Source organism: Chiroxiphia lanceolata, chromosome 7 (assembly GCF_009829145.1).
Source record: "Chiroxiphia lanceolata isolate bChiLan1 chromosome 7, bChiLan1.pri, whole genome shotgun sequence".
In the NCBI taxonomy this organism is placed as follows: domain Eukaryota; kingdom Metazoa; phylum Chordata; class Aves; order Passeriformes; family Pipridae; genus Chiroxiphia; species Chiroxiphia lanceolata.
Window position 1 is genome coordinate 17,795,791 of NC_045643.1, and position 24,473 is coordinate 17,820,263.

The 24,473-nt window shown below is 38.8% G+C and overlaps 1 protein-coding gene across 2 annotated transcripts; it reads left to right on the top strand.

The window, feature by feature from the left end:
* Positions 1 to 10: 10 nt before the first annotated feature.
* CIR1 (corepressor interacting with RBPJ, CIR1) lies at positions 11 to 22,103 on the top strand. 2 transcript variants are annotated; one of them, XM_032693711.1, is made up of 10 exons: positions 11 to 195; positions 863 to 957; positions 1,495 to 1,568; positions 2,513 to 2,526; positions 2,621 to 2,676; positions 3,029 to 3,077; positions 3,285 to 3,402; positions 17,263 to 17,369; positions 18,812 to 18,897; positions 20,512 to 22,103. In XM_032693711.1, the coding sequence occupies exons 1-10, from the start codon at positions 124 to 126 to the stop codon at positions 21,233 to 21,235; spliced, it is 1,395 nt and encodes a 464-aa protein (XP_032549602.1). In that variant the 5' UTR covers positions 11 to 123; the 3' UTR covers positions 21,236 to 22,103. The 2 variants fall into 2 exon arrangements, with proteins under 2 accessions (XP_032549602.1, XP_032549603.1); XM_032693712.1 differs by lacking the exon at positions 11 to 195 and adding an exon at positions 267 to 347.
* The last annotated feature ends 2,370 nt before the right edge of the window (positions 22,104 to 24,473 follow it).

Consider the following 24,473-nt stretch of genomic DNA (forward strand, 5'->3'; position numbering starts at 1 on the left):
CCCGCCCGCCGACCCGGAAGGCCGGGCCGAGGCGGCCCCGGAGCATCCCGAGCCCTGTCCCTGTTCCTCTCCCTGTGTCCATGAGGGAGCTGGTGGCTCCCTCGCTCGCTGCCCGCCGCCGCCATGGGGAAGTCGTTCGCCAACTTCATGTGCAAGAAGGATTTTCACCCCGCCTCCAAGTCCAACATCAAAAAGGTGAGGGGGGGGTGGATGACGGGCTCCCGGCACCGCAGCGGCACAAGAGAGGCTCGTCGGCACCCTGGGATGGGACCGGGACCGGGGCAAAGAGAAAGGAGGGAGCAGGGAAAATAGGAAATACTTGAAACTTCGGGTTTTCGTGTCCACAGGTGTGTAGGACTGTCGCGTTTTCCTGGCTCCAGCTTTTCAACACCTGATCCTCAGGATAAATAGCTACCGTCCACCGTACAGGAAACCACCTGTCACGATTGTGCCCGTGTTTCGTCCCTATTTCACACCTAACCAACAGGTCTCTCCTCCCCAGAACTGTGTCCTGGACTTCCGAGAGAACCTGGGGTTTGGGGTCTGGGGGGCTTCGGCGAGGGAGTGACACTCCAGGGGAAACAGTGACATGCTCAGGGGGTTTTCTGAGCCGACTTTTCTCTTTGAGTTACCAAATTTTCTCCTGTCTTTTCAGTTTGTAAACGTTGTTGGAGTTGCAGTTTCTCAAAATTACTGCTTGTGGGGAGTTGCAATACTGGATTAAAATAATGTATTTTATGTGATTAGAATGGTAGTCTTCCCTTGTTAAGTATAGATTACACCAGTTGAGTTTTTATACATTAATATATTTTGTGATAGTTTTTGTATTTGTTTAAAATAGAAACCTAATTGTTTTAATTAGGTATGGATGGCAGAACAGAAAATATCATATGATAAGAAGAAACAAGAAGAATTAATGCAACAGTATTTGAAAGAACAGGAATCCTATGATAATAGGTGAGAACTGGCATAAGATCACACACTTCTTCCTACTGTTTCTTGTTTTCATGGTAGTGAAGGCCATTTTACTGCGAGCAATTTGAACTACTGTCTCCTGTTGACAGTAGTAGTAGGAGAGGATAGTGACTCATAAAGTGTTGTCTGATTAAGCAGAGGTCACAGGAACTTCTTTAAAGTGGCCTGTGTTTGTTTTCTAATTAGTTGCAAAATATGTTGCACAGAACAGCAAAAACCTTGTATAGTTATACATTTGTATCACATAGGAATCTGTGTTCTTAATTCTGTGGACACAGAGTTACGTTTCAGTTGTGATTGAAATGTGTGATTTTTGGTACGCTATGGAGCATGCAAAAACATTGACTGGTCTCTCAGGTCTGGTCTCTCTTTTGATACTCAGCTTTTGTTACTTGCATTAAGAAATGAAAAAATGCCAATTACAACAATTTCATACTGCATGTTTCTTTTTGTTTTAGTAAGTGATACGGGTGTGACTGTTTTGTGTGTAACACCTCAGGCTCTGCCCTTTTTATTTAGGTTGCTTATGGGTGATGAGCGTGTGAAGAATGGTCTTAATTTCATGTATGAAGCCCCACCTGGAGCAAAGAAAGGTACTGTGGTTTCCTGATTCTGAGTCCTGATTCAGTACTGCAGAACTAAAAATCTTCTGAAGAAATAAGCACAATGTTTTTTATTTTAAAATAACATGATCATAGTGAGGTAATGCAGGGAGGTGTTATTATTTTAGTTCTTCCTTTGGGAATATGCAGACATATATGTACTATGTAATAATTTTGATTTCACACTTCTTTAATTTTTTTCAAAGAGGATGGTTGAGGTTTTTTTAAGCAATGGTTCAGTGTGAAGGGGAAAAACAGATAAAATATCTTTCCAGGAAAAAGCATAAATTCTGTCCTTGACCAAGGGTGTTTCTTTAGCCAGTTATAAAGCTATTGGATGGGGAGGACTAGGCCTTACCAAGGCAATGACTTGGACAACACAAACCTGTATTTTGGCCTACTCTCCTTTGTAGAAATAGCAGGTTGCTTTTGTTTAAAAGTTATGCCCATAAGTCAGTTTGTTACTTGTCAAATATAGGAAATAGCAGCACAAAAATTTAATTTGCAGAAGTTATATAAGTAATAAATACTGAGATTCTCTAGTCAAAAGGGCTGCCTGACCTGTCTCTGGGGGATCTGACCATGGCTATGTAGTGCTGTCATAAACAGAAGTTACTAAGTACCTGCTAAACTTTTAAAAAATATTTTAAGTATTGTTACTACTCTTGGAAAAATACATTTAAAATTTTTTACTTGTATGACAAATCAGTATTATTTTAGAAGATGATTCTGGGTTTAGAGGATTTATAATTGTATCCTAGAGACTGATTATTTTAAGTGTGCTCTATTTAAATAAAGCTGCTTTCTGAGTATTCGCACTATTGATAAGTATAAAGCATAAAATGTTTTGTCTTCAGCTTAGACACCACCTGTATTTTACATACATTAATTAACATATAATTTCTTTTCTTTGCATGATTTCTGAAAATTCAAAGAGGAAACAAAAGAGGTATTTCATTAAATCATTTCTTTAAGTTTTCTTCCCACTTACTTAAAACATATTCTTAAAAAAAATCAAACTTACCATGTTTTCTGTTTTATAGCAAGAAGGAGAAACTGAATACAAATTCGAATGGCAAAAAGTTGCCCCTCGAGAAAAGTAAGATTTCTGGATTTTATCTGAATAAGTTGTTTTCTTTTTACTTACCTTTTATATCCTTTTCCTCTTTTTCCTTTTTTTTTCTCTGTTTTATTTTTGAACAGGTCACTTGTGTGATCTTTTCATGTCCTGACATTTAATTAGTAAAACCTGCAAACTTGGAACTATGTCCTTGCTCAGCTTTGTTTTTTTTTTACTTTTACATCCGTATTTGAAAGTACATTAAAAACAATATTTACAAGAATTATATCTCTGAAATGGACATAAACTTAACAACAAGTTAGTTTTGCGTATTTTTTTTTTTTAATAACAGTGAATTGAGTATTTGTTTTCTTTTGTGTTTGTGTAACAGATATGCTAAGGATGATATGAATATCAGAGATCAGCCATTTGGTATCCAGGCAAGTTACATAAATTTCACTCTGTGGATGTCTTGAGTATGTTTCAAATGTTATCTAACTGCAGAACATTCACATGGACTCTCTTAATTTTGTCGTCTGTTTCTCAGTGAGTTTAAAAGCTTCTCTTATGCCTAATAATGCAGATATTTCTGTAAATTTTAGGTTGTATTTTTAGCTAAATTGTGTGAACTGTTTTTTTCCCTTTAGGTGCGGAATGTGAGGTGTATCAAATGCCACAAGTGGGGTCATATAAACACTGATCGAGAATGTCCCTTATTTGGCCTCTCTGGAATTAATGCGAGTTCAGTCTCCAGTGATGGGTCAGGTAGGCAGTGAATGTCTTTTAAATGTGTTGCTTAGACACTTGGGGGGAACTCATCACGTTTAATTTTAGGGGGTTTAATTTTATGTTTCAAAGAGTTGATGAAATGGGGAAAACAGTTAATTCCAAATGTAGGATCCACAATTTTGAGTTAATTATTTCAAATTGCAGGGACCTAATTTTTAGATTAATAACACATTTAAAAAGACTCCATAATGACTGTTGCTTTGATCCTATCTGTGGCAAAAATTGAGAAGCTGCAATGAGACGTTTTATATCAGAATGGCAAAATTTGTGTCACCAAAAAAATGAATGGATTGTCAGACTGTCTCAGTTCAAATTCAAGCAAACTGCATGAAAAAGCTGGAATATATCCCTATATCTTTATTAATCACTCGGTAAAAGGAGAGGTTTGTGGGATTTTTTTATGTAGTTGTGCTTCTATAAGTGGATTTCCAAACACCTGGTTTCCTTTCAGCTGGCTTCTTGTTGCTTCTTGAACTACAGTTTTTTTCTTCTATTAGTTTTCCTGTTACTTGAAGTCACACATCATTTAGTGTTAGATTAGGTTTAAAGAAGTGGATATTAGCATTCAAATTGAGGTGGGGTTTTTTTTGCCTACAGTACTTTGTTTTCTGTGAGTTGACCCATGTCTGTAACACTTTCAAGATTCTTAAAATTGTGGCACGTTAAAGAAACATCAGGTAGCATGGGGGAGTCTTCAGCCTTGCTGTACTGTTGCTTTAAAGCCATGTGTTGTGTCTTGGATTTTGCAGGGATACCATTACAGTCGCACACTTGATAGCATCAGGTTTTCTTCTATCTTTGTTGAGGTTATAACAATTTTATGTAGTATTTAGGCTACAAACAATCTTGGTTTTCAGAATTGGATATATATTAGATATATAGTTTCTTTGAGATGGAGCCTGGAAGACTTGAGTTAAAGGAAATGGTGTTTCTTAATCTTCTTTTAGGCATTGTCTGGTGATTATGCCATCATATTACTCATCCTGTAGTTGACTTGCTCAGCCTTTCTATTCAATAGGTTATAATATTAAATCATTTTCTTGCCTGATTCTTACCTTAGAAAAAATTGTGCTTAGAGCATTGTAGCTCTTGCATGTCAGATATCCTTCTGTGCTACAGAACTCACTCCCACCCCCCCCAGTCCAAATGACATGTGTAAATTTTAGGAGTGTTTGGTTGAGAAAGCAGAAAGTATTTGTACATGCTTGGACAAACCTGAATGTGGACTCCTTATTATTCAGCACAGTGTAATACAGACACATTGCAGTGCCAGTAGAAGACGAACTGCTTCTTTCAAACCTTACGAGCTAACTATGTAGGTGTAGGCAGCGTTTGAGTGCTGTGGGTGTTTCCCACTTGGAAAGATGTCCTCCAGATTGCTTTTTAAACTGTCTTTCTAAGCCTAAAGAGAGGATTTCACATATATGATGAATTCTGCATGAAGGAAAGTGATGTGAAACTACTTAGATGTTCTCACACTGCACCACTGCCCTCTCATTTTCAACTCTGGAACTTAGAAGACAGTGTGCTATGCTGATTGTAGGCTGAGGAAGGATTTCAGGGAATAGGGGTGGGCGACAGATCAGGATTTGTATATATAATTTGTGAGACACTGTTCTTGGGTTTGAATAGTCAGCTGTAATGATACTGCTGCTTTCTCTTTCTTTCAGGGAGACTATGTAAAAACTCTGTAGGGAAAGTTCAAAACAATTTAAAATTGATTTAATAGCAAATACAAGGCTTTGAGAAGGTGGTAATATTAATTACATCATCAGATGAAAGGTTTTCTGCTTTTTGTAACCTCAGGAATACAATCCTTTCATCAACTTCTAAAACTTCATCTGATTTAATAGCAAGTTAAGTTACACTCCTTTTGATTTCTGGAAATTTCACGTGTGTAAATGAAGCACTACAGTTACGTGAGAACATAAGTTCTTGAATTCACTGCTTTTCTTAAGACTCATAATTCATCCATGTGGCATGTTAAAGTTTATGTCACACATTTAAAAAAAAAAAAAAGTGAGATTTTTAATCAAAAGCCTGACACCATCCCATGTGTTGGCTGGGATGGGAGTAAGTAATTATCTTTGCATTGCTGAGTATTCTCCTTGGTTTACAGTGCTGCAGATCTGCAGTGAGCTCTGCTGCATCTATTTCCACCTCCAAGAACCTTCATCTGTTCCTCTATGCAAACATATCTCCTCAAGCTCTGTTTCTTCCTGCTTCTCTTTATCAATCATTGCATGCACTCCTAAGCTGCTTCTTTGTGTCTAGGCTAAATTACTGATTATTTTTTATTATTTTATACTACTGCAAAAATGTCTATTGCCACACTGTTCTTTAGACTGACTGGAACTCTAGAAAATAGTACTTTGTAAAGGACAGAGACTTTTTATGAGATCATCCTTTTATGGAACCTGTGTTCTGTGTTTTGTGAACTGCTGCTGAGGTTTAAAAAACTCCTTGCACTTGAAGCAAGTTGAATTGCATGTGAATTGCTTCCCACTGGCACCTCCCTCCGTGTGTCACAAGTGTGTGTCTCCTCATGCTTAGAAAACTGGTAAAAAGCATGTAAATAGTTTTTCATTTATTGTGATTGCCAGCAACAGAAAAAAAAAAAAAAGTACAAAACTACTTGGCTTCTAAGGTCAGGTAGTTAGTACAATTTTCCTGAAGCTGTCTGGTGGTTTCTAAAACGTAGAGGAAAACACATACCTCTAAACAGAGCAATGAATAGGGATTTCAAGGATAGCGAGTGGTTGCTTGTAGTATACACCAGGTGTGTGTATTAAACTTACTTGACTGGGCTTTTTAATAGCTAAATGTGTAAGAATACATTTGCAATGAACTCTCAAAAAGTTGAAAAACATCGTGCTAAATTATTAGAGCACTTTCAAAAGTCAGGAAGTATTTCCATATTTAGCAGGTAACTGGAAGCTTGTTTCTAGCTTGTTTTTCAGGAAATTGAAATATAAATATTGTCTCATGAATGAAAGGGTACAGCTGAGAAATACAGATATAATGAGAATAAAATTTCAGTACAATAGTCAATATATAAGGATTCCAATTAGTTTGTGAAATTAATTGTATTAGAAGAACCAAATTTACATCATAAATCACTGAAACTTTGTTTTTTAAGAGAAAATCTTTGAAATTTTTTGTAAAGTCAGTGGATAAAGCTCTATTGCTCTGAAGTTATTTACTTGGCAGCACTTCATTGCTTCTGATTTATACTCTTTTCATCCTAATAGAAGTCGTTCTTGCATCCTTTTCACGCAAATTGAACAGAATAATTTTTTTAGGCAGTGCGTGGTAGTTACACTACCTAAATTTAGGTTAGAATTCTTCAAACTTGGAAAATACTCTCCCTTGTTAGAGCACACCATGCATCAGCACAGTGTTGGGAGACTCTGGTCTGTGTACAACAAAGCATCCTGGCTGGTAATGAATCTCTAAGCAATCAGTGCTTGGGAATACTTGGTCTCATGGTGCTGGATCTGTTATTCTAAGGACATCACTAATTGCTGCAGAAATAGGTTTTAAGAAATAGTCTGACTTCTCTGTCAGAGACTTCTATCAGGCCTTGATACAAGTTTAGCTTGTGTTTTGTTCTGAGTTTTTCCTGCTTCAGAAAGAGCAAAACAAAATATCTTATTTGGACTTGGATTATTTTTTCGGCATCAGAGTTTGTTTGAGTACAAATAAATGAAAGTGAAACTCCTGTGTCTGATGTAGTTGCTTTATTTGTAGTTCTTCTTCTCTTTCCCTTTAAGGAAATTGATTAACTAGATAGACATTTTTTTCCCCCATCATAACCAGTATAAGGTGTTTCTTTCCCATAAATTCTGTAAGCTGTGATTCGTTTCAGCAGAAGGATGGTTTTCTTTGAATCTTGTGGGAAGACTACATTGTAATCTTCCTCCTGGCACATAAAACTGATTGGCAATTGCCGTTTTGGAATCAGTGTTGAATATCTCATGTGCAAAGACCAGTCACAGACTTCAGTTTCCTCTGGTGGAACTGCTGCAGGGCAAAGCATCTCTGTGGCACAGAACTGTATATTGCTGTCTTTCAAGATCTGACATACATTGCAGTGCTCCAGCAAACAAAAGTAATTACAATCGGTGCCTTAACTTAGGCATGGTGGCTTGGTTATTTTGCTTCTGGGACCATTTTACTAATCTAGTAGTAATTCATACAAAAAATAATAATCTTACCATTAAAAAAAACACCTATTGAATAATATCTCACCAGTGACTAGAGATTATTTTTGCAATAAGGCAATTTCAGTGGATGTGGTTATCATGGGATAATCACACCCCTGGGGTACAGCCTTGTCTGTAATCTCCCAGGAGTGTAATTATTTCATGATAACTGCACCCCCCGGTGTTGCATTATTTCCATTATGAAATTCTTCATTTTAGATATAAAGTAACTTACTTTGATCACTGGAAACTGCAAAGTAGTGTTAGGATGTTCCAGCTGTGAGGCTTACAGAGACCAACTTAGAAGATTTACTTCTCCTTTACAAAGCTAAATTAGGCAATCAAAATGCTTTTTTTGGGCTAAACTGATTTACAGGGTGTTTTACTGATAAAATCCTAACTTTCAAAGTTCAGACAAGATGAAAATATCCATTATGCTTCTGACTTTACATGCCACTGTGTATATATGCATGTATGCAACATGTAATACAAACCAGCAAAAAACCCCAGATCACTAGCATCTCAAAGCTTGCCTGTTTTTACAATCCAGTTTTATCATTAACCAGCAGCATCTGTTGTTTTTGTGGTTTTCAGTGCTTTTTTTGTGAATTCTGAAAAGCCTTTGACTTGATTAGAACTGAGATTATTAGGTGTTCTGTGCAAAATGTTTTGAAATAATACTATTATTTTACTTCAAAATTTCCTTCAACTTTCTTGGTCAGGTAAAGTTAGGACAAACTGAACACCTTTTTTTTTTTTACCCTCTTCTTGCTTGCAAGCAATCTGTCTTGTTCAGTGATGGTTTAGGCAGGTGTGTGGGGGGGTGGGATTACTAAAAAGCTATAACTTATTATATAATAAATATTTTTTAGAACATAGAACCCACTATGAATCTTATACTTTCTTATGAAGTAGGAAGTAAGGCTGGTGTCTCAAATGGGGAAGTAACTGTATTAATAGCATAGTAAAAGTGGGATGGTAACATTAAAAAGTGTTCTTGTGCTCTTGGCCTATGAAAGCTGAGCCCGGTGAGTGCTGGGCATCCTTCTCTGCTATGGAGTGCTTTGAATGTCTTAGAGCTGACTAGAATGGCTTAGAGCTCACATGTGATCCGTGCAGTGGAATTACTGAGAAGAAAGTACTGTAAAGTGCTTAGCACTTTGTGGAAAATTCAGGCACACAATGGTAAAACTGTAGTGGAGCAACATGTATGTGTATCTAGTGTCTTATGGTCTACCAAGATAAAGAAACTGCAGGTATATCTGTGCAGGTGCCCCCTTCCAAAGACCCATTAGCAGCTCCTACAGTTTGTGTTCTCTCTTTTCATCACCTGAGTACCCCTAAACTAATAGTGGTTGTGGTTTCCATCCATTTATCACTTAGTGTGTTCAACTAATCTTTAGCTTTTGGGTAAGATACCTTTCCATAGTGATGATTTAGATTATCAGTCATGCAGAGACAGCAAAAAAGGAAATCTAGGTCTGTTTTACATAATGTCTGTATCTCACCGCAGTTTTCCGGTGACAAACATGGTTTTTGTTTCCGAACAGATAAAGGTCTGCATTGTATTGAGAATGCAGGAATTTATTTAAATGTTCTCTTGAATCTATAATAACAAACAAAAGCTATTTGAATACCTTAACGGTGAATATTTGTATAAATGGTCATCTGTAGAAACATACAGTGTGTGAAACCTTCCTTCACGATCTGCAGCTGAGACCTTTGATTGTTAACAGTAGGAACCTTAACTAAATCTTCACATAGTTTAAGAACTGTCACATTTTAGAATAATCCTCCATTTATGCTTCAGAAGCCTCAGTATTTGGTGTGAATGCATAAAATACAGATTTCTATTAGAAGTCTTGTGCTTAGCATTTAAGCAATAAATATGGATTCCTATAGCAGTTTGATAATGTTAAATGGTTTTTACTATTCCAAGAAAGTAAAAAGGAAACTCAAGTTTCTCTGAAATACTATATGACAAAAGCGTGGCAAATTACGCTGAAATTCTGTGCTAAAGTGTTAAATACAGTTAAACTGCAGGCCCTCTGAAGAAGAGCTAATTAAAAGCTAGAGGTTTTAGTCATTGATTTCAGTCAATGCCAACTGCAGCAGTTGCTTTGAAGTGTAATAATGGTCTAAATGCAGTCATCTCTGAAATAGATAGAAAAATTATCAGTAAAAGATGATCAATTCTGAAGTAGTGGAGGCAGCATAAATTTACTCTGTGTCATGATCACATAGTTTTGATAATAGTTCTTTATCCTTATATAAAATAAGTGTCTACTCTTATCTCTATCACAACCACAATAAAAGTTCACAGACTATGCAGCGTGATTAAGCTCATTCTGTAATTTTTTTTCATTTTTTGTTCAATTTCCTTTTAAGCCATATAAAAATTACCATATGAAACTCTGTGGACAGAACAAAAAAGTGTATGGATGCATTGACAAAACTGTCTATGCTAATTTTAAAGTTAGTTTCTCTTCTAAAGCAAAACCTGAAAAGCATTGTGTGATGTGTTATGTCTTTGCTACCACACAGAGAGGCAGCATTCTCAATTCAGAGTGTATTCACCCTTCATATGATTATGTGCTAGACTAAAACCCACCAGCAGAATGGTTTTATAAAACCTAATTAATGTGAAAAAGGTGTTTGTGTACTCCCTGCGTATTTATTTACTTTTCGCAGCAAAGCATGGCTTTAGAATCACTGTTATGTATAAAATCAAATTTCAGTTTGGAAGAGTTATGGCCTCATGTGGTCCAAGCTACATATTAAAAAAGACGAAGACAACATGCTTTAGGCCTACTCTGTTAACAGAAAAATATGTAGTAATAAAGGAGAAGCCTGGAGAGTATTTTGTTCGTGATTCATAAATTAATTTTTAAACATGGTCCTGTGGAGTACACTGAGTGCAACGTATACTGGCTAATTGACAGCAGGTACACAAGTGTGCTTGGTTTACATTTATGTTCATGTAAATTGTCTCTCTATTACCAAGTCAGCAGAGATCTGATGGTGTGATGATGGTGATAATTTTAGATTAAAATGATCACATCTGTAAGCTAAAAGATGTCCCATGCCAGAACACATTCTCAGGAAGGGGAAGCTCTAGAGAAGCCCTATTCTAAACATTCTGTTTTGATGATACACAAAATGAGCATTAGTTAAAATAAAAGTAAGTCATCACCATCATGGCCAGGCTTCGCGAACGAAGATTTGGGAAGGGCTCTACCCACGTTTGTTACAAGCACGCTGGTGGCTAAAAAGGCCAATATGAGACAGGCATGTCCGGTTGCAAAAGGCACAGCAGAAAGACTCCTCAGGTGGTACATTCTGCAAGGCACGATTCTTTCTGCGTTGTCTTTTCTTCCCAAGAGTGATCCTGCGTGTGTTCTCAAAGGCATCAGCAGCGTTACAGATGGTGTGTCTCCAGACCTCCCGATTGGAGGCCAGAGTAGACCAGTTATGGTGATCAATATGGCCAAGGCTGAGATGTTGTCTCAGGGAGTCCTTGTATCTTCTCTTTGGGGCTCCTCTCATGCGGCAGCCAGTGGCAAGTTCACCATAGAGCAGGATCTTAGGGAGGCGGTGGTCCTTCATCCTGGAGACGCAGCTGCCCTGCCCAACGCAGCTGTGTTCTCAGTAACATGGCCTCAATGCTTGTGACTGCTGCTTGTTCTAGAACAGATGTATTAGTCACATAATAAAAGTAAGTAGTTGTAGTTAAAAAGACACCATGAAGAATCTACTACCTTTTCCAGTAATCTTTGCATAGAGCTTTCTATTTCATTTCATGACAATACATAGAATGGCCTGGGTTGGAAAGGATTTTAAATATCATATAGTTCCATAGCTGCAGCTACTATGTAAGTACAACTTATTGTAATTTCCCCTTCCACGGGTGGGAATAATGGTTACAATATTACTGGTTCTTATGTCTTTGCTTTCCTTATATATTCCACAATAAAAATCCATTTAAAACTTAGTTGATTGCAAATAATTCAGTTTGCTCATCTGCACTGGTGACAGTAGTGGAAGTTTTTATCAATAAATTGGGCAAATACTGTCAATACTATACTGTCAATCTATGAGTAGATGGAAGTAAAACTGCTATTTTTGGTGATACTGGCAATCATACCATTATGGTCTGTCCTTACTACCATGGAAAGTGTAGCAGAGAAAGTGGTATTTAATCATAGTTGTTATGAAAAGACATTTTAGCATACTGTTTCCTCATATTGGATAATTTGAGAAATGTGCTTTACACACTCTATGGGAGGCCTGCTGGATAGTGTGTTAGAGCTGGCATTGCTCTCCTAAGGACAGACCTGTGCCTGTGCCTCTTAGAGGAGACTTCTGGCAACAACATGGTGTTACACCCACTCTGCATTTGTAGCTTCAAGGGAAATACAGACAGAATAGAAAACTAATCGCAGCTACAGGTTTCTCTTGTTTCTGGGACAGGAGGGAGGTAGTAATGCAGGGTGGGAGTGCTTGCTGTAAGGTAGGCTCTTAAGTAATTGAAATCCAGAATTCTGTTCCCCTCCTGGTTGCTTAGTAGAAGCAGAACTGATTCTGCTAAATTGATCTCAGTTGTGTGATGAGAAATTGGAGTGATCTTCATTCTAAAAAAAGGCAAATTTACAGTATGTTATAGAAATTCTAATACAATATCCTTCTGCAATCCACTATAATTGATGCTCATATAGGCCTGAGAAAAAAAATTTATTTACATCTCTTCTGTTTATTTAATTATACAAGTATTATAAGGTTGCATCAACAACTGTCGAACTAAGGTTGCACTTGGGTTGTACTTTGTGAAGACTCAAGTCCTTCTTTTCACACTTCAGTGAATGGTTTGATTTTTCTAGATTTTGTGCCCCAGCTCTTTGAATCAACTAAGCTATCTGAATTTTACCCTTAAATAGTATCTTAAGCAGAAGATAACAGAGAGAATTAATGCAGCAAGAACTTCTGTGGGAATAAGAAGCAGGAAGAAACTCTAACCTATTTGCTTGGCAACACTGTTTCTTGAGAATTATAATAGCAATGATAAAATATTTAAAAAATCCTTGGTAGGTCTTCAACTATGGAACCTTTTTTGTGCAAGCTCTTAATATAATTTTAAGTACCTGTAAGTGTACAAAATGTAACAAGTTGTCAGTTGTCCTAAGGCTTAAAAATAAGTATCATATTCACAAGCAGTTAATTACACTATATGGCAAAAAGCTTTTCCAAGACCATGAATTTTTTTAAGCAGATAAATGTATTAGTTTTAACCAAGTCTCATCCGGAAAAGTTTTAAAGATTTTTTTTTCTCTTTTTTTTTCCTATCAAAATGCAAGTTTCAGAAAATAAGCTTGACAGTCATGTTCAAAAATAGCAAGGTACCGTATTTGACTTGTTTCAGAAAGAATAAGAAACAGATTGTAACTTTGAACTTATTTTTAGTTTGCTGATGAAAGAATGCTGAGAGACTAGTTGTCAGAAGTTGTAGCAATCAGCTATTTTTACAGGGTTCCTATATCTAAAGTTCTGCCAGCTCATGGCACAATATCATCTCTAGATGATTTCACCTGCACGAGATCACAAAGGTAGCTTCTTCACAGGTTGTCTCAAGCCCATAAGGAATGCGCATATGAGGCCATTGATGGCATCATCAGAGATTCTTTGCAAGTTGATGGGTGCTGTTCAAGAATAAGTAGCTATCATCATAGCCAAAGGTTTTAGCCAACTGAGAGCCTCTCAGCTCAGTTTTACTGTCTGTTTTACAGCTGATGACTTAATTGTTACATACAGATACTCCTAGTACGGTTTTGTCTGACAATCTTGAAGGGTGATGACATAAGTGTAGTCATAAGCCAAAGACAGGCTGAAAAGATTTACCTCTTTGGGTTACCAGGCAAGCCAGGTTTCCTCACACTGGGCACAGTCACATCTCCAACAAGCAGGAATCCACAATCAATTCACACCAAACAAAGGAAGAGGTCCTCTGCCAGCCAGTATACTGGTGGCTTCGAGGTTTAGACTTTAACTGCTTAATAGGGAAGGCAAGGACACTTCTGAGGTTTTCAAACCTTTGTTAAGTGAGGTTCAGTGTTTTGGAGTTCTTTTATAGTTTTTGTCTCATTAGCCAGGGGAAATCCCCTATTTAATTTTATAGTGTAGAAATGGGAATGTGATTGTTTGCTCACAGATATAGGCATCTACACCTTTTAAGACTCTGTGAACAAGCATCCCAAAAAGAAGTATGTTACAAGCCTCAAGGCTGGCACATAAAATAGTTCTGCCCAGGAATCCTGGGAGACCTCAATCTGTCACTGATATTTCAAAGAAAATCATACCTGCTTATCAACATCATTAAAATATAAATCAAAAGCAGTCTTTTGAGGTATGGATGGGAAAAAAAAGTCACCAAGCATTAGATTCCTTTGATTCCATGCAAAGGAATTTGCATATGAGAATAAACGTTTTCTTCATTCTCATGTTGCAGAAAGTAGATAGTAATAGAAGTTTGCTATTTAACTGTGCAGCCATTGTCAAATATAATGTCTTAATTGAACTTCTCAGCCTGGACTTGTAACCAGGTAGAAAACAGTCTCTTTAGACTTTCCGGATCAGAGATTGTTTTCTCTCTAGTGTCCCTACAGCTGTCTTGCTGTCATTGGGCAGCAGTGCTTCTGAGAAGCTCAGCAGCATTAGCTGTTAAAAAAAAAAGTGTGAGTAAGTTCACCTCTGTCATCCTCTCAAAAATGTTAATGTTTTTAAAACTGCAAATATGCCATGGTGCAAGAGGTGTCCTCCATAATCGACGTTGTAGACAGCTGCCTGTGTCATGCCTGGCCGGAGTCTGCACACAGAAGGGTTGTGAAATAGGACTGTGTTTTGACTCTGCTTCCATTTATGGGGTTGGTTTATTTTCTGAATCTCATTTCCTAGTGTTTTCTAAAACCTTTAGTTACAGTAAAAATAATGTACTTAGAAAAGCTTAATGGAGATTCTTGCATCTTCTCACAAGCTAGGCTGAACCTAAGTTACTGTTGCCCTCACAAATGTGAGGGAGACCAAAACAGGAATAATTTATTTCATAAACCACTTCAGTTTGAGTTTCTGTAGGTGCATTGCATGTAGCTTGTATACGCCCACAAAACAGGAATAATGGCAGTTTGGGAACTGTCCTTGTCATGGTAATACTGTGTTGTAACTAAAATATTGTAGGTGGAGCTATGAGTGTCTCTTTGACATCATTAGTATACAAGGAAACAGAAGTCAAATAAATTTATTTTTATCCTGGCTTACTTTCCTTCTAAGCTTACCTGTGTTTTTGGTTTTTAAACCTAGTGCTGATTTCACCTGTAAAAAGCACATGGAAGCTAACTCCAAAGTATGTTGGATCCCAGCTTGGGCAGCCACTCTGGCAGGTCTCTTGTTCACTTCTGTGGATCTGTGTGTTACAGCACAACTGACATCCACTGGGCACAAATGCAAAAAATCAGTAGTGTTGGGCATTCATGATAAACTTTTTGTGTAAAAGAGGAAGTTATTTTGCTTACCTCTTTCCAGTGTTATGCACAAAGAATGCTAGAAAGGTTTTTGTCTAGAAACTAATTTTGAAATGTGATTTTGAAGGCTGATATGCCTTGATGCCTCTCTGGTCTCAATTCTGTCCATAATCCTCGTATGGAAACACAAGGTTAGGGCTTCTGTCTTAGTTCTTTTGCAAACCTCTATAGATTTGGACAAGGTGTATTTCTCTATTTATGTAATCACAGTAATGAGAATAATTAAGTATCAGAAACACATCAAAATGTGTAAAATGCTGAGACACTGAAGGGGAATACCTAAGGAGTTAGTTAAGTTACTTAATTAGGCAGTGGCTCTTACTGACTTTGAATAATAGGGGTATTCCAGCCTTCAACTCTTAAAGTGTCTCTTTGGTATGGTGAAATCTTCTTTCATGACTTTATGCTTTGTCTCCATTTGGCTTCCTCATAAAAGGTATTTGACTGAAGTCTATGGCTGGTTTATGTGAACTTTTCAAATCAAGGCATCTTCTGGTACCAAATTCTATGTTTAGGTGTCTGTCTAATATTGGTTTCTGTTCCAGCCAGAGTAGATTTGGGCAAGCGGAGCAAGGTTTTAAATTTGAAATACACGAAGATGTAGACACTGGAGCCTATATACATTAATTAATTGCCAGTTTACAATTACACTGTAACCCGTAAAAAGAAAAAGCACTTTTGGTAAAGTATATGGGGGGATGGGGAATAACCCCTTACTTATAAAAATGTAAACTCAAGGAAAGACTAAAAGGTATCTCATTAAAAAATTCTTTTGCCTGACAAAATAAAGAACTTGTGCGAAAAAAAAGTAATGCAAGGGCTCCTTAAACCATTTTCAAAGTTTTGTTTTCTTCCTTCCTGCTTTATATGTAGGCCTGCTCGTTTCTGCAAGGTAGTGTATTATATGGGAAAACTAAGAAGTTGACATTTTTTGAGAAAGTGCTGTATTACTTTCCCTATATATTCCATAATGAAAATCTCCTTTACTTTCCATACTTGTCTGTGTTAAAAATGTAACAGTTTTGTCAATCTCCACAACTAAGAAACTCTTAAAACCACAAAACAGGATCGGTATGTTTCATAAGACTAGTTAATCTTATAATTTACAGTAGTTTACTGCAGTGATAGTAATCATGTGCTCCATGCTCTCTTATACATTCCTCCTAATATAGATTTACCTTACACAGGAGTGCTGGTTCATTGACAGTAAGGTTAGCAAGGAACTGGGAAGGAAATTTACTGAAAGTGACCTAACAAGAGTGAATGTTTAGGGTGAAGAAAAAGTACCTAATCGGACAAGTACGTGAAGTTTTGGTGATCATGGGGATTCAATTAAGGCATTGAGTTACAGGGTTTATAAATTATGCAGTCAAGTCTGAATGATACATAATACATCCTGTATTGTACTACTTGTTAGATGTTTGCAAAGAAAGCAAGCATGTGCTTAATCCCAAACACCTACTCCAATGGAATATATAGCATAGTTTTTAAGCTAATAAAAACAGAACTCTCTGAGGAGGTAACAGTCTAGAGACTCGGCATATTTGGCAGTCCCTAGAATAAGTAAGGACATAGATTTTTTTTTTCATGTATATTCCATAAGTATACTATGTATCTGATGTTACTTTTTACATTGAAGTTCAAATATTTGTGTCATTATGAAAAATGTGTTACTAGTGACATATTAGAAGTGCATTTTCCCATTGTTTTAAGGGAAAGGAGGCAGCTAAAAGTCTTACTTAATGTTCTCTATTTAGGTTTCCTGGGCTTTTTTACTATAATAAAAATATATTACTAGACTTACCTAAATATATTGTTTTCAACATGACAAACTTACATAAGAGAATTCCCTTGTACTTAAAGAAAAATGCAATTATTTTCCATTCTGAATCGTCAGACTGCTGTTTTAGAAAATCATATCTGATTATTTGCTCAGCAGAAGATTATTGAGTTGATTCAGCTGTGATTTTACTTAACAAAGCTTCAACTGAATTCCTACTGTGGAGTCCAAAAAAGGTAGAGAGATATAAATGATACATTCAAACTGTGATTTTTGTGAACAGGGCCATCAATGCACCCCTCGGAGCTAATAGCGGAGATGAGAAACAGTGGGTTTGCACTGAAACAAAATGTGCTGGGGAGAAACTTGACCGCAAATGATCCATCACAGGTAATACCTTTTTACCAGTAAGCTGAAAATGTCTATAAATCTAAATGTGATTGCTTGTGAATTGTTACTTAATGTTTTCAAATATGCATATCCATAGTAAAGCTGAATAGCTATACCAGTAGAAAAATGTCCATAAACTTACAGTTTTCCAGCTTTGTTTCTGTCAGAACGGTGAGTCATAAATTACTTCTTTTAAAAGCACATATAATAAATTAAATCCCTGCTCTGGGTGAATAGAAATTGAATTTTTCTTGAAGGTGTGGTTAGGGGTTTTGCTGCATCCTTCTGATGCAGTGCTAGCTTTCGGATGAAGTTCGAGGCCATATGCACAAATAATTACTGCCAGGAATGCTATATCTGAGGGAGATTTTTTTTCACTTGATTCACTATTGTTTCAGTTATTATTTCTGGGAGTGAAAATGTTCAATTACCTTTGCTTAGTCTGCACAAAGTGTATTTCTAATTGACATGATTTAACAAAAATGTAAAGTGAAAAATTAATATACACTCCTTGAAATAACCTTTGTTCATATGGCAGGATAGTCAGACCACTAGTAAAGAGAGGATGACTACAAGCTGGTATTGAGCTCTTCATTAAATCAACAATTAATTCATTGTGTCTCCTACCTTTGCCTTTAAAAAAAGCTACGTAGCCCAAAAATGTAGCATATGGGCACTGTTAAGTGAATCATGGTGATACCAGTATGTTTGCTTTATGCTAGGTGTGCAGGGGTTTCTTTGGAAAAGGTTTTTAATCTTTATTTCTTCTTTTCCCTTCTGAATGTGACTAAAATTAAAAACATCACTCTGAAGAACTGTAGTGTACCAGATGCACATAATTTGAGGAATTCAGGGTCTTCAAAGTAGTTATGCTTTGCTGATTGCGTTACTGTATGTAGATTATATGATTACAGTATTTTGCATTGCTAGAACACTTTATGAACATTTAAAGACTAATAACACAACAGTGAAGTAGATGTGTTAATACCCATTTTCCTAATGACTAAACCGAGACAGAAAAGTAATTTGCTTAAATTACTCTGAGTTCGAGCAGGACTAGCATCTTGCCTATTCATCCAAGCATGATAACAACAGAGTGACTTATCCTGGGGAACCGTGGGCTCCAAAATTGGCTCATTTTTATTAACTATTTCAGAAATGTTTCTTTCCCTAGCAGGGCTTTTTTCATATGCTACTAATAACTCTTGTTGTGTAACCCCCACGTTATAACACCTACTCAGCTTTGAGACAGAATGTCAGGGTTTTTCACTCTGTAGTGGGTATGCTGCTCTTTAGAAAGAGTCTCAAGCTGACTTAGTAATAAAGTGTATTTGTGTCTGTGCAAAAATAAGGTACATAGAGGCATCACTTTTAAAACAGAAATCTGAATGAAGACATTATTTTTATATATAATAACTTAATGTCTTATTGCATTCTTCTAGGAGTTTGTTGCAAGTGAAGGAGATGATGATCCAGAAGTTGAATTTTTAAAATCACTGTCAACCAAACAAAAACAGAAACTTTTAAGGTAGGTGTGGTACCTAGTGGAGAAGTTCTGTATCACCTGTAGTTGTGACTCCATGATTGGCACTGTAACTCTTTGGTGCCATTCAGCACTATCAGTACAAAAAAAATTAGCTTGGTTTAACATACACTTGACCACAAATAGCATTATGCAGCATGATTTTTTTTTCATCTGTTTGTTTTATTTTGATGTCTTTGTACTGGAACTCAATTTAACTGATACACTGAAATAATAATTGGCTCACTGAAGATGCTGTCAGTTGCTATTTTAAAATATTATTCTTCACTCCATTGTTTACAGTGTCTTCTTCTGTGATTAAAAATTCTGTGTTCTTTTTTAATGGTTTACAATTTGACAGAGTTTATTTTCTGCCATGTGGTTGAACTGAATGTGACCTTGCACCCCAGGGCCAAGGTTGGCCCAGCTCCACCCTGTGCTGGGGTCAGGGTTTGCAGCTCTCTGCCCCCTGAGGGTCTGAGTTAATGAGGTTTCCATGCTTTGCTTTTATCCAACTGATTTTGTGTGTCACATGACTCGCGTTTTTCTTTTCTCTGTTAATTTGCAATGTTATCTTGAAATAACCTGAAAATTATTCAAATCAGAAATACCTGCTACTGCATACAGGCATACAGTTAAAATGGTCTTTTAAGGTTAAAAGATGTCATATATACAAGGAGTGGGAGGAGTGGAGGAAGGTGAATGGCTAAGGTACATAAGTAAGTAGGTACATATGGTATTCACATATATAATAGATACTTCTTTGAAAATAGTTGGCATATTTTATGTTCCTTTTAAATAAGGAATGTGTATGTAGTTTGAGTCATTTAAAATGGTATTTTGTTTGAACTTCTGCTGGCCCAACACATTGAAATTTTTATAATCCTTTATATTTTGAAAGTTGAAGTTTAGTAAATATGTGGCTCCTTTAGATTTTACTAGTCTGAAGGGATTTTTTTAATACAGTGAAAGCAGTTTCACTATTCAGTCACTGTTTTTTTTTTAGAATAAACACAAAAAGCAAAATAAAAACTATGTGAAAATAGTAAAATAGCAGTGAATGCATGTGCATGATGGATTGTATTTACATATAGAAAATGTAAACTTCTAGTTGTGGCAGAAGAGATAACTGAAAATACCTGTATTATTTTCCTGGAGAACTCAGAGATGTAGGCTTTGGAGTCTCAGTTTTCATTATTAATTGAAACTGAATACTAATTGCGTTTTTTCATTTTCAAAATCTCTTTTTAAAATGCACAAACAAAAGCAGCAATGATTTTCTAAAGTTTTCAGAGCAGCCAGACAGGGGAAAAAAAAGGACTACTGAATGTATTTATTCATAGTTACAAGGCCAAAACTGACATTAAAATTAAAGAATTAAAGAATCATATTACTCTTGTTTCGAGGGAGCAGCTGTGGACTACTTACTATGGGTAATGTCAGAGTGGAGGTTTTAAAATAATACTTTGCTAAAAGAGGAAAGGAATTCAACATATTTATATGGAAAAGAGTGCATTTGTGTTGGTCATCAGAAGTGGTGAATTTTAAAAGAAAACAGCTTTGTAATTTAGGATATCTTAACACACTGATTGTGCTACTCTTTTATTTTGAAAATAAAAGGAAGTTGGATCGTCTAGAGAAGAAAAAGAAAAAGAAAGACAGAAAGAAGAAAAAGCAAAAGAAAAAAAGCAAAAGTAAACACAAGAAACATAAGACGAGATCCTCTTCCTCATCCTCCAGTGAGACTTCAGTAAGCAGCAGTGATAGCGAGACTGACAGCAGAGATAAAGCAGCACAAAAGAAGACAGATTCTAAGAAAAGAAAAAAAGAGAAGTTTTCAGAGGCTAGCAGCAGCAGCGATTCAGAAGGAAAGGCAAAGATGAGGAAGGAAAAACTTTATGAAGATCTCTCCAGTAGTCACGGTAACAAGGACAAAGACAGGGAGAAGTACAGGCTTTTAAAGCAAGATAGTTCTGCAGAGAACAACAAATGGAACTCCTGTGAGGAGGAAAGAAAGTCCAAAAGCAGATACCATAGCACCAACACGAGAGAGAGTGAAAGAAAGGAGAGGGACAGTAGAAACCAAAGCATGAATGAGGGGAGCAGGAGAAGCCCTTGCACAAGTCATAGCAGTTCCAGGCAAAGGCACATAAGAAAAAGTCCAAGTCAAAGCCCCGGTGAAGAGCGGCACCGGAGAAATGTAACCAGAAGCCCCAGCACAGATGTACACAGAGAGAAGAAAAAATGTAGAGAAGGCTATGGGGACAAGTGCAGTAAAGTGGAACAGAGAGAAAGGAGCAGACGCAGTAGAAGCAGAAGCAGAGAGAGGAAAAAAAATAGATAGTATAGAGGACAGGTGCAAACAAGAATGTCTCTGGGTTTTGATGAATACCTTTAACAAGGGCTCAATTACATACTGCTTTTCATTTTCCAACCTCTGTAACTAGCATTTCCTACATAAAGCCAACACCATCAATTCTATCATGTTGGAATATTTATAAATTAGGTATAAATGTTATGGTATTTTTCTTACTATCTAAATATGCTTATTGGCAAATACCCCTTCTATACATGCAGTAATTCATAGACCTGATTTTAGGGTTTTAAAATATTTCAAAGCAGTATGTGATACTCTTGGATTGTCAGTGGTGATTTCTGTTTAGACACAACTGTGAGGGGAAGCAGAGAGTAAATCAGGAGGAGCCCTGAGATATGCTAACTGCTAATAAACGTTTGAGATAGTTCTGGATAAAATCACTGCTTCAGATATCAAAGCATTGTCTTGTAGAGGGTTTTGTTTTTTCATACTGAAGCATTTTTCCTAAAGTTCCCTGTAAGAGATCAATTTCATGAGTTAGAACAACAGAGCAGAGAGACATAGTTCACATAAGTGTGTAGCCAACATTTTTTGGCCTCCTGCAGTGTACAGCTTGGTCAGGGCTATCTAAACATCTTGAACCCCTGTTGGTATGTGTCAGTACAATGTCAAGTTTTTGTTCAATAATCTCTCAAGACATGAAAAGAATATTTACTGCCTCAACTGTTTCAGGTATTTTCTTGTTTGTGGTAGAAAGTTAATGTAAATAGTCATCCTTTTGTTTTCATGAAACAAACTTCCTCTGTTTTTAATGATTGTCAGTCATTTTCTGCATACACTGCTATGAAGATGAACTTCCATAATAAAATACCTTATTCTTTAAAACCATTAATAATTGCCTTCTCCAGAGTTCTGAATCAGTACAATGCACAAGGCAACACTTCACAAGGTTTTTATTGCAAAGGAAAGGTTTCTCTGCCCTTTTAGGATGGCAGATGGAAGTACATTCATTAGTGGACATGTGAAAAGGAGTCACTGTGCTCAGTATTCCAGCAACTTTCTTATCCTCCTCACTCACAGGACAAATGGGACTATCTTTTATTACCAGGCCACTTCTACTTCTTAAAATGGTCACTCAGAAGATTTTCAGCATCGCACAGAGTATAATAATACATGGTGAAAGTGACCTGGCTTATCGTCTAAGTGCATGTGAAGAGTTTGAAAGGGTGAACCATTAAAGGATGTCACCTTTTCAGTGTGTTGCATTAGGTTGCTCCAGGCGTTCTTGCTGAAGTAGCTGGGAGTTAAAGAGCATGCACAGCAGTGGTGACTCCCCTGCAATAGTCACCCCCCCCCATACTGATGCATGTGTCGAAGCTCTGATGTAGAAAGGACAGGAGGAGGCTGCCAAAATGCCTGTTTTGGCAATCTAAACAAAACCTCTTGCAAAGGATTTATTATCCTTCTTTGTAAGAGAGGATGGAGTTATGTGACAGAGGAAATGGCATACACTGGTAGAACATTTTCGTGTTAAGTGCAGCATGAAAGATAAGAAGAATAACCAGTAGGTACTGGAAGGTGCCTCTGCTCCAAAGAACTGTCTTTTGCTTTGGGCGCTCTCTCGTTCTTTTGTGTTTGGCACAGGAACCTGCCAATCACAATGCAACTGACTCCCACCTGAAGAACGATGGACCGATATCCACAGCATTAGGCTTTTTTGTGGGCTCTGCATTCCTCTCCATGTAGTTAAACTGTGTGCTATGTGCATCCTGCCTTTTCGCATGGGAAAAGACTGGCAGAAGAATCATGACATTTTGGATGTAGCAAAGACTACGCGTGGAAGAGTTTTGAAACAAACCAGTGAGCCTGCCGGGGGAAGGTTGGTGCGGCTGTAGAGGAAGGGGATCACTGCTCTCGGTGCCTTCCCTAGGCCGGTTTGTGTCCCCTCACCGCTACGGGAGCGACCCTCAGCGCCCCCGGCTGCGGGACGGACAGGCCGCCTTCGCCACGCCGGGGCCTGGCCGGGGTGCAGCGGGCAGCGTCGCTGGGTTAGAAGGGGCAGGGTCGGGGCCGCGTTTGGCCGCTGTGCCCGGGCGGGCCCGACGGCTCCGCCCGCGGTGCGGGGCGGCTGCGCGCGCCCGGCCCCGCCCGGCCCAGAAGAACGCGGGACACGCCGGCCCGGGCCGAGCGCGGGCGGTCGGCAGAGCCAGCGGGGCCCGGCAGGAGGTGCTGTCGGTTCGCGGATGGCGGTAAGAGCGGCTCTAGCGATAGAGTTATTTATTTATTTATTTATCTTCGTACAAGCCGCGGAATAGGGTTAACCCTGTGCGGGGCTGGGCGGCGGGGGCCGCGGCGCCGTGCGGCGGCTCCCACAGCCCGGCGGGGAGCGCAGCGGCCGGGACTGCCCGGCGCCGGAGCGCGGGCCGCCGGCTCCCCTGGGGCGGGCGGGAGGGCGGCTCTGCCGGGCCCCTCCTGCTGCGCGGCCCGGCGGGCTCAGGCTGGGGCTGGGACGGGACCGGCACGGCTCCCGCCCCCGCCGGGCCCGGCGGGCGGCTCTCGGGGCGGGCAGGGCCGGCGGGGAGCCTCGGGAGAAAGGCTCCCGGCCCGCGCTCCGGCTCTGCCGCCCCGCCGGACCCATGGCTTGGAAGTAACGCCGTGCAGTAAATTATTCCTGCTCCGAAAGTAAATAATCGGGTGACTCTCAGATCGGGCTCCTGCTCGGATCGGTACAATAAATATCCCTGAAGGAAGCTCTCTATTTATGTTGTCATTGATTAATTCTCGCTACCTCATTTGATTTCGATTTAGAGCGATTTGATTCTAATTTAATTAGCATGTAATTTGGATGTACATAATTACTGTAATTATGACATTCAGGTAAGGCAGCTTTAGGCTGAAAGGCAATTTCAAATTTCCTAGCAGCCTACTTTGTGCCGGGGAGCGGACAGGGGCCCCGCGCCCTGCCAGCCAGGTACCAATTAGCACATCTCGGGAGCAGCGCTGCCGCGCGTTTGTGCAACAACAGCGGCAACGAGGCGGCAGCGGCGGCGGAACCGCGCCCGGGGCCCCACGGCGGGAGCCCGCCGGGAGCCGCGCCCGGCCGCAGGTGCGGGGCTGTCCCGCGGGGCCGCGCGGGGGGCGGTGACGGCCCGGGGGAGCGGCGGGGCCGCGCCGGCCGCCCTGCGGTGGGTGCGCGCGTGGCCGCGGCGGGCCCGTCCCGCCGCGCCGGCTCCCGGAGAAGTTCGCGCCCGCCCGCTCCCCGGGC

Excerpts from the sequence above, each read along its gene's own strand:
- CIR1 (XM_032693711.1), top strand. The coding sequence starts at position 124 with ATGGGGAAGTCGTTCGCCAACTTCATGTGCAAGAAGGATTTTCACCCC. Across the intron at positions 958-1,494 it reads CAGGAATCCTATGATAATAG|GTTGCTTATGGGTGATGAGC; the intron begins GTGAGAACTGGC and ends CTTTTTATTTAG. Across the intron at positions 3,078-3,284 it reads ATCAGCCATTTGGTATCCAG|GTGCGGAATGTGAGGTGTAT; the intron begins GCAAGTTACATA and ends TTTTCCCTTTAG.